This window comes from Trichechus manatus, unplaced genomic scaffold, assembly GCF_000243295.1.
Source record: "Trichechus manatus latirostris isolate Lorelei unplaced genomic scaffold, TriManLat1.0 scaffold00126, whole genome shotgun sequence".
Lineage (NCBI taxonomy): Eukaryota > Metazoa > Chordata > Mammalia > Sirenia > Trichechidae > Trichechus > Trichechus manatus.
The window spans coordinates 7,241,959-7,251,171 of record NW_004444062.1 but is presented as its reverse complement, the minus strand read 5'-3'; the positions used below and the strand labels follow the sequence as shown (position 1 = coordinate 7,251,171).

At 48.3% G+C, this 9,213-nt stretch overlaps 1 protein-coding gene across 2 annotated transcripts in view; it reads right to left on the bottom strand.

Annotated features, from left to right (window-relative positions):
- Nucleotides 1–5,095, bottom strand: part of RELL1 (RELT like 1) — an 84,972-nt gene extending 79,877 nt beyond the window's left edge. For both annotated transcript variants that reach the window (XM_023738967.1, XM_004384678.2), the window contains exon 1: nucleotides 4,925–5,095. In XM_023738967.1, coding sequence (XP_023594735.1) covers nucleotides 4,925–5,012 — 88 coding nt within the window. In that variant the 5' untranslated portion in view covers nucleotides 5,013–5,095. The remainder of the gene's footprint in view (nucleotides 1–4,924) is intronic.
- Nucleotides 5,096–9,213: the final 4,118 nt, after the last annotated feature.

Below are 9,213 nucleotides of genomic sequence, written 5' to 3'. Positions count from 1 at the left end.
GGGGCTTACATCTCTCTTATTCAGATTCTACAACTGCCAAATAGTTTGTTTTATTAATTTCTTTTAGGAGGGGTGGTGGGGAATGACAGGAACTTCTCAAATTTTTCATTTCCTCTTTAAATTTGGGCATGGAATCCCAAGCTCTGAGGGGTGCTTCCTCAAGACATTCGGTCCACTACATATTACATGGACCTACAGCTGGCCAACTTACCTGGCCAAAGAAGAACTCAGATTTAATAAAGCATATCTTTAGCATCTAAATGAGCAGTCAGAAGGTTGGATGGAAGCCCAAGGAGAGTACAAGTCTCCAGGCTCCTGAACCTTTCCCACCCACTCCTTACTTGTGGGCCATACCCACTGTCTGGTAGAGAAACTAATAAACTTAACCAAAGAATTTAAGGATATACAGGAAAATCTGAGAAAGCCAGAACCTATGTAAGGTGGAAACCTGTCAGAGAAGGAAAACTTAAATACTTCCCACTAAAACGAGCAACAGAAAAGTGGTAAGACTGCTCCCTGTCAAAGGTGGAAAACTTGCAAGACCCGGAAAAACTCGTTGAGTTCTGACTCTCATAGGTTTCAGTGTAAATCAGCCAAGGTTTGGAAAATCATCTTTCTCGTGCCTGTGGTATAGTTTTGAATGCTACTACTAAGAGACAGAAGCTTAATAAGATCATTTACTAGGCCGGAAATGAAAATAGACATCATCACTACCTACTATGAAGTTATGTGTTCTCCTTTTCTTTATTTCACAACTTCTGATAACAATGTGCTTACAGTTTTTATGATGTTCAGTGGTATAATTCTTCCTTTCCATGTGGGAGACCTGAGTTCAATTCCTGACCAATGCACCTCATGTGCAGCCACCACTCATCTGTCATTGGAGACTCGTGTGTTGCTATGATGCTGAACAGATTTCAGTGGAGTGTCCAGACTGATAGACTAGGAAGAAAGGCCTGGCAATCTACTTCTGAAAATCAGCCAGTGAAAACTCTAGGGATCACAACAGCTTGATCCACAACAGATCAGACAGCATTTTGTTCTGTTGTGCATGGGGTCACCATGAGTCAGGGCTGGCTCCACAGCAGCGAACAACAAACCTGTAGTTTAGAATCTCAGCAAGAGTGCTGAGGCTGATTTATGTTGTTTTCTCTCTAGGAAGAAGTGGGGTACAGTGGAAAGAGGACAGACTTTGGAATCAAGCAAGCTGGGTTATGAATCCCAGATAAAGATACACATAAAGATATACACACACACCTCAGTGGTTCTGCTTCTCTGACTGAACGCTGACTGATATATGCTGTGTTGTAATGAGCAAAGTGTTTAGCTTCTCTGGGCCTCAGTTCCCTCACTGGAAATAAGTACTTCATAGTATTATGAGAAATAAGTGTAAAAAAAGTATATAAAATGGCCAACCCAAAGCCTGGCATACAGCAAGCACTTAACATTAGTTCCCATCCTGTTCTCCTCACTTCCCTAAGCTACAAATATTAATATGGTCTTTAGAGTCAAAGGGGACCAGATGTTGGCTGGTCAGGACATCCTCTCTTCACGCAGGACCGAAGACACAGCAAATATGTACTCTGTACCCTTTCCTTTTTCAGAGACCTCATTCTTCTTAAGCTAACTTTCATCAAAAAGGTTACTGTGCAACTAGATGAGGGCTTTCTTCAGTCACACTCCAGTTCTGAGACCTGCATGTTGCTCAGCTCAGAGATCCATCTAAACAGAAATCCACTCTCAGGATGGATTTCTCCTGATGATGGCTGATTACATTCCTCATGTGCTGAATTTTTAACAATTTTACTCCCAAGTTAAGATCTTCTCCAAATTCTGAGGCAACTGACACTAGCCCTCTGTGGTACAATGGATCGCTTTTATATGGCCTTTCTTGCCATGGTCTTGTAATGCCCACAACAGGACTGGGTGGGACTATGCAAATGAGACACTTGTGGCCAATCAAGGAGATTGGATAGCTTGCTAATAATGTAAATAAGGTGCATGGCACCCTTGTGAGAGTAGGGCCATGCAAATAAGGTGTATGGAGCCCTAATGAGGGGATTGGTTAGTTTTATCCTGCTAGGCTTACAAGAGAGCCAATTCCAGAGCAGAGAAAAGACCTGACTACTACCAAGAAGAAGAGACAGGAGAGGAGTGTGTCCTTTGGACCTGGGATCCCTGCGCTTACACCCTCCTAGACCCACGAGACAGAGAGAGAGCTGTAACACCAAAGATTGCAAGACGGTGTGAAGCAGCAGCAAAGAAATGGCAGCAGCAGAGGCAGCAGAACTAGGAGAGTGGCAGGAGACAGCACAGTGAGCTGCCCAGGGAGCAAGAAAGCTGACTGCCTTTGGGCAGGAGGATTGCTGGTGGAGTAGAGTGCCTCTAGGCACTTGGTGGAGCTAGGTTTGCTAACCCAGCTACAGTTCAGCACCTTCAGGCCAAGGCTTCCTGGTGAAGTGGGGTGCCTCTGGGCACTCATAAGCAGATGTACAAGTGTTTTGTAACACTTGCCTGAGCAAGGCAGAGGCCAGGCCAGCCCAAGAGGTCCCTCAGAGGACCGAGGGCCAGAGAGAAGGCTGCCTGCAGCAGGGCTGAGAAGAGCCCATCTCAATGGAAGAACTGTATCTGGAGCATTCCTGAACCTGAACTGTAACCTGTTACTTCCCTAATAAACCCCATAACTGTGAGTATGGTCTGTGAGTTCTGTGTGGCCACTGTAACGAATTATCAAACCCAGCCGAGAGTGCCATGGGAGGGACAGTTGGAGGGTGGAGTTATATCTTATCTCTCTCTGCCTCACAGGAATCAGCCTTGGGCCACTGATGCTGATAATGATTCCCTCTTTCCCCTAGTGAAGTGAGAGGATGTCAGACACCGCCCCCACGCCATTTTTACACCCTCTATGAGTCAGAAGAAAACCTGGTGGCATAGTGGTTAAGAGCTATGGCTGCTAACCAAAAGGCTGGCAGTTCAAATCCACCAGGCGTTCCTTGGAAACTCTATGGGGCAGTTCTACTCTGTCCTATAGGGTTGCTATGAGTCGGAATCGACTCAACAGCAACACGGGTTTGGTTCTTTTGGTTTTTATGAGTCGGAATCGACTCAACAGCAACAGGTTTGGTTTGGTTAAGTACTGTCTGCAACCTCGAGGTTCAATTTGATCCTGGTTATGCACCTACCAAGGTCTGTGAGTGGTGCAAATGGCTTGTACTCAACTACGAACCTAAAAGTTGGTAGTTCAAATTCACCCAGTGCCAAGGAAGAAAGGCCTGGCAATCTGTGTCCATAAAGACTATGGCTAAGAAAACCCTACAGAGCAGTTCTACTCTGTAACACATGGAGTCGCTATGAGTTGGAAACAGCTTGAAGGCAACAGGTTTGGTTTTTATACACCTACTATCCATCTGTCATTGGAGGTTTGTGGAGGCTTGTATACCGCTATGATGCTGAACAGGTTTCAGCAGAGCATCTAGACTAAGGGAGACTAGAAAGGCAGACTTTGCAATCTACTTCTGAAAATCAGCCAATAAAAACCCTATGGATCACAGCAGTCCAAGCTGGTTGTGCTGTGCACGAGGTCGCCATGAGTCGGGGCCAACTCGATGTCAGCTAGCAGCAACAATGCATCTACCTGTCAGGGCAAGGAAATGCAGGATGAAGACCAAAATCTCCTATCAATAACATATGTCACTAGCTGCCATTTCCCCAGGGTGGCTGGCTGAAGGAAACCCGGGTCTGCTAATATAGAGTCAGGGGACATAGTATGCATCTTGTTCCCTTCCTAACCTGCTCTAGTTTCTATGAAAAAGTGAAGGCCAAAGTGATAAGCCAGTTTAACACCATCAGCTGTAAGCCACTGGGATCTTCTCAGGAACGAAGAGCAGTGCGTGTATTTTTGTGGAGGAGCTAGTCACAGTCGGAAGGCTTCCAATTGCTTATTATTTGGACCCCAAGAGGAGCTGCTGTGAAGACAAGCTTGGAAGAGTTTGCTGACATAAGATTCCAGGCTGTGGTAACCCCAACTGGCCAAAAAGGTCTAAGTTTATTTATTTATTTTTTCAACTACTGCTGTGAGGTGGCAATTAAGAAGGGGACCGATGGTAAGGAATCCCTGAGTATGTAGTTTTAAAAACAAGAGTGTGAAACAAGGCGTCCACAGACGTCTCCATTCCTCTTAAAAGAATTCAGTTGGAAACTTCTAGGATGGGGACAACACTTTAGCATCCCTGCTGGTGGCTTCATGCCCTGACCACAGGCGGTTCCTTTTGTGGTGACAGGAATCGACACAAAGAACAACTACAAAAAAGTTTACAAACCCACCTTCCTCCCCGCCCCTCCCCTCCCCCAGCTTGATTCATCTAGGATCTGTGGGAAGAAATCTGATATCCCCAACCTGTTACACAAGATCTCATCAACCACTGAAACAAATGAAAACTTGGAAAGCGAAAACACTGAACTCTGAAAGGTTCTAAGACCTAAAAAAGGGGCAGGGGGAGGGAGGCGGTAGCAGCGCACCCGATCCCGTGTCACAATCTTCCGCTCGTGGGGCCTTTGAGGACAGGGGCTTCGAGGCGCGCGGCCGGGGCAGAAGCGCCCCCGAGGAAGCCTAGAGCAGGCCTGGTCCCTACACTCTCAGCAGCCCGCTGTGGGGGTGGGAGTCACAAGTCCTCCGAGGAGGCGCCAGGAGGAGGGAAGGCAGGAGCTGGGCAGGCGGGAGGGGCAGGACGGGAGCTATCGCCACGCGCCGCGTCCCGTCCGGGCCACTCTGAGGCAGCCAGATGTGTAGCGCCGGGTCCCGCGGCAGCGCCAGGACGCGACAGCCCACGGCACAGTGGAGCTGCGGTCCCGACCCCTCGCCTTCCGCCCCGCTCGCCCAGGACCGAATTCTGCACCGGCCGCCCCAGTCCGGACAGGCACTCACCCGGGGCCTCCAGCGCCGAGCTCGCGGTGCCTCCCACGAAGACAGCAGCGGCGAGGACGGCTGAGCCGGGGAGTCCCCGTGGAGCCATCACCGCGTCCTTTCGCCCTCCTCCTCTGGGGCGCCGCGTCCGGGCTCCGGGAGGCAGTGCAGCGCTCGGGCGGGCCCGCGGCCGAGGATAAAGAGGCGGGATTCTGACCCAGCACGCCGCGATACCCGCCCCTCCGGCCCCGCCCACCTCGGCCCGGCCCCGCCCCGCCTTCCCTCACTGCGCCCGGAGGTGCCCGCCACCGCGCAAGGCCCGCCCCGTCCGGGCTCCGTCCCCTAGAGCCCCTCGGCCCCCGCACTCTGGGCCGGACCTCGACCTTCTCCGCCGCTCCTGAAGCTCCGCCCACCCGGGTGCTACGCCCCGGCCACGCCCTGGTCACCCCCCTCCCATCTTGACCCGGGCTCGCCTCTCTCGGGTGCTCCCGGGGCTCCGCCCCACCTGGCCCCGCCCACTCCAGCCTGGCCCCACCCTCTCTGCTGCACTCGCGTCCCTTCCAAACGTCGCTTGGCTGCTGCGGCCGGGATTACGCGGGAGCCTGCGGCTGGTGCTGGGTCTACGCGGCTGGTCTTCGCGGGCTCTGGGGCGAAGCAGGCGTGGGAAGAGCAAAAGGGAACGCGTGGCGGGAAGCGCTGAACGGACAGACGCTGGCAGTCTTTGAGAGCAGTTTTCTCTCTGTTAGCATCTCCATCCAGCTGGCATTTCCATCGATGACTGGTCCAAGGAGGGGCGCTGCGCTGGGCTTCATGTTAGGCTATTTGAAAAATTGAGGAGAAACGATAAATCACTTAAAAGTTCTTTCTTTTAAGCTGTTCCTGTTGGCTTAAAGATTCCAAAGCAAACCCATTGCCGTCAAGTGGACTCAGCGAACCTGTTAAGACAGTAGAACTGCACCATAGGGTTTTCCAAGGAGCGTCTGGGTGATTCAAACTGCTGATGTTTTGGTTAGCTGCTAAACTCTTAACCATTGGGCCACCACGGCTCAGGCTTAAAGATTACAGCCTAGAAAACTCTGTAAGGCAGTTACTCTGTCACGTGGGGTTGGCATGAGTTGAAAATCCACTTCAGGCACACAACAACGATTGGGGAAACGACTTCCATATTATCTCCAGAAACAATTTCGTTTGTTTTTTAATCATATTCCCACATTGCACCTTGCAAATACTCTACACGAAGTAGTTCTTGAAAGTGCCCCCCACTTAAACAACAAAAAAAAGACCGTTGAAATCGAGTGATTCTGTCTCATAGTAACTCTGTAGGACAGAGTAGAATTGCTCCATAGAATTTCCAAGGCTATAATCTTTACTAGGGAAGCAGACTGCCACATCCTTCCCCCACAGATAGGCAGATCTTTCAAGTAGCAGCCCAGTGCTTAACCACTGTGTCACCAGGGCTCCTTATCCTGTCACTTTATTATCACCTATATCCTCACATTAACTCAGTGTGGTGAGTATTATTCCCATTCTCAGGAGAGGAAATAGATCCACGACGGCTGTGATACGGCGATAAATTGGAATTAGCTCGTTGTCACTGTTTGCTCACGGCTGTGTCCTCGGCGCCTAGCATAATGACAGCACACACAAAGTGAGAGATCAGAAGTATATTTTGAAGCTGAGTCATCATCACAAGCATTGATAGCATTCAGAGCCTGTGTCTGAGCAGTTCTCTCCTTACTACCCTTTAGAGACTCCTGAAACAGGGAGGTCAAGCACCTGCTTGAAGGAAACACTGGCAAACCTTGAGGAAATGAATGCTCAACAACACAAGTAAGGAGGAGCATGGGGCTTGTGGATTTCACAGAACTGGCCGTTTCTCGACCTGACAGACTAATTTTTAAAAGGAAGGCTATTTATCTTTTCGCGAGTCCTCTCTGCAGCTTGCTAGACAGACATTTGCCTTGATATGGGAAGCACCCGTGACCAGAAGCCCCTACAGATGGCTGAGGCAGACGGATGGAGCCTCTACTCTTTGAAGCCAAAGGCAGGTGCTGTGCGTCCTTTTCATATTCGGCAGGGCACACTGTAGTCTTACAGGCTAGCAAGCAGTCCTTCCTAGTTTTATGCAACATAAAACTTAGAATGGGGGCAGAGAAAAGAGGTCTATGTATGTTCCCACATTAAAAAAGGGAGAGTACATTGTTATGGTTGTTAGATGCTGTCGAGTCGGTTCCAACTCATAGCAACCCTATGCACCACAGAACGAAACACGGCCGCGTCCTGCTCCATCCTCACACTCATTGTTATGCTTGAGCCCATTGTTGCAGCCACTGTGTCAATCCATCTTGTTGAGGGTCTTCCTCTTTTTCACTGACCCTGTACTTTACCAAGCATGATGTCCTTCTCCAGGGACTGATCCCTCCTGACAACATGTCCAATGTATGTAATACGTAGTCTCACCGCCCTTGTTTCTAAGGAGTATTCTGGTTGTACTTCTTCCAAGACAGAGAGAGTATGGGGACTAGAAATTAAACTGTAAATTATAACTTGTAGCCAGAGCCGTCTACGTAATTTCCTGCCTGGAGCAAAATGAAAATGCAGGCCTCTTATTAAAAAATTATTAATAATTTCAAGACTGAAAGAGCAGAGCATTAAACCAAACACGGGGCCCTGTGCAACTGCCGAGGTCACACACCCGTGAAGCCATCCCTGATTATAGAACTGTCAAAGAAACAGAGTCCATAATAAAATTAATTTATTGCATGAGGTTTATTCAAGGAGGAGAATCAGGTAACACCAAACCAAAATTGGAAAGGTACACCTCCAAGTATCAGCAGTAACTGGCTTTTTATTGACAAAACACGGAAGTAAAGAAGTTTATTTCTAATTGGCCTATACAATTCACTCTTAAGGGGCAGTCAGGATTTCATTGGTCAAGGGAAGGGGGTGCAGGCGGGGGTGGAAGAGCTGTCAGGATCTCATTGGCCAACAAGGGTGGCCCGATGTACAGGAAAAACCAAACCCATTGCCCTTGAGTCGATTCAGACTCATAGTGACCCACTAGGACAGAGTAGAACTGGCCCATAGGGTTTCCAAGGAGCAGCTGGTGGATTTGAACTGCTGACCTTTTGGTTAGCAGCCGAGCTAGGCTTAAATCTTGGTACAGACAAGTCTTATGGGAGTTGTCCACTCCACTGCCAATGCCATTTTGTCAACCACACTACTTTATTTTGATTTCATTTAACAGAATTTAGAACGTAGCAAAATACTTGGACCAAGACATCTACTCAAAATGTAAAATATCATTTTCAAATTGAATAATATTTCACACTTTTCCCACAGAGTGAATTTAGCATTAAAAAGATAGGATCCTTTTTAATAACACATTTAAATTGGGTGTCAATTTATGCCTCTCCAGAAATAAATACAAGCTACTAGTATTTAAAACTGAAACAAATCTTAGAACTCATCTACCAAACCCTTTATTTTACAAATGAGTAAACATTGACTGGAGTCCTGGTGTGACAGTGGTTAAGCATTTGGCTACTAACCAGAAGGCTGGCAGTTGGAATTCACCAGCTGCTCCTTGGAAACCTTATGGGGTAGTTCCAGTCTGTCCTATAGGGTCCCTATGAGTCGGAATTGACTCGACGGCAGTGGGTTTTTTTTGGAAACATTGACTAGTGAGATGGTTAAGTGACTTAATCAACATCTCATATCTAGTATGAGCGAAGGTTGGAACTGAAATGTCTCTTCCAGAAATTTCTCTTGCAGGACAGTTAACTGCTTGACAATCTCTCTATAAATTTCTAACCTCCACATAATACCATGTACCTGCGTTCGCACATCTTGCTACAGGAAGAAGGAAGGAAGAGAGGGAGGAATGAAACAAGATCAAGCTTAAATTTATTTTCTACTTCCAGGCAACATGGCGCTGTAGTCAGAAACACCGCCCCATCCCCCCGCAGCAAAGATCAGAAAAACTAAGTCAAACAGGGTCACACATCAATCTTGAAACCCTAACCGTCAAATAAAGAGATAAAGAACTCAGCCAAGCACCAAATGGAATAAGGAGAGATACATGCAGAGGTCCTCTATCAGCTACCACAGCATTGATCTGCCATCATGGACTCCTGTCAGAGATCAGCCAACAGGAGGTATGAGAAAGCAGCTTCTTGGAGCTTCCAGCAGAAGACAGAACAACTGGTAACCCATGATCTAGGCTTTCCCACCCCTACCCTTCTTCACCCCCATTTAGCCTCCTCTGCTTCCTGCAGCCACAGTCTATTGGCCGGGAAGCCCGAGCTTCC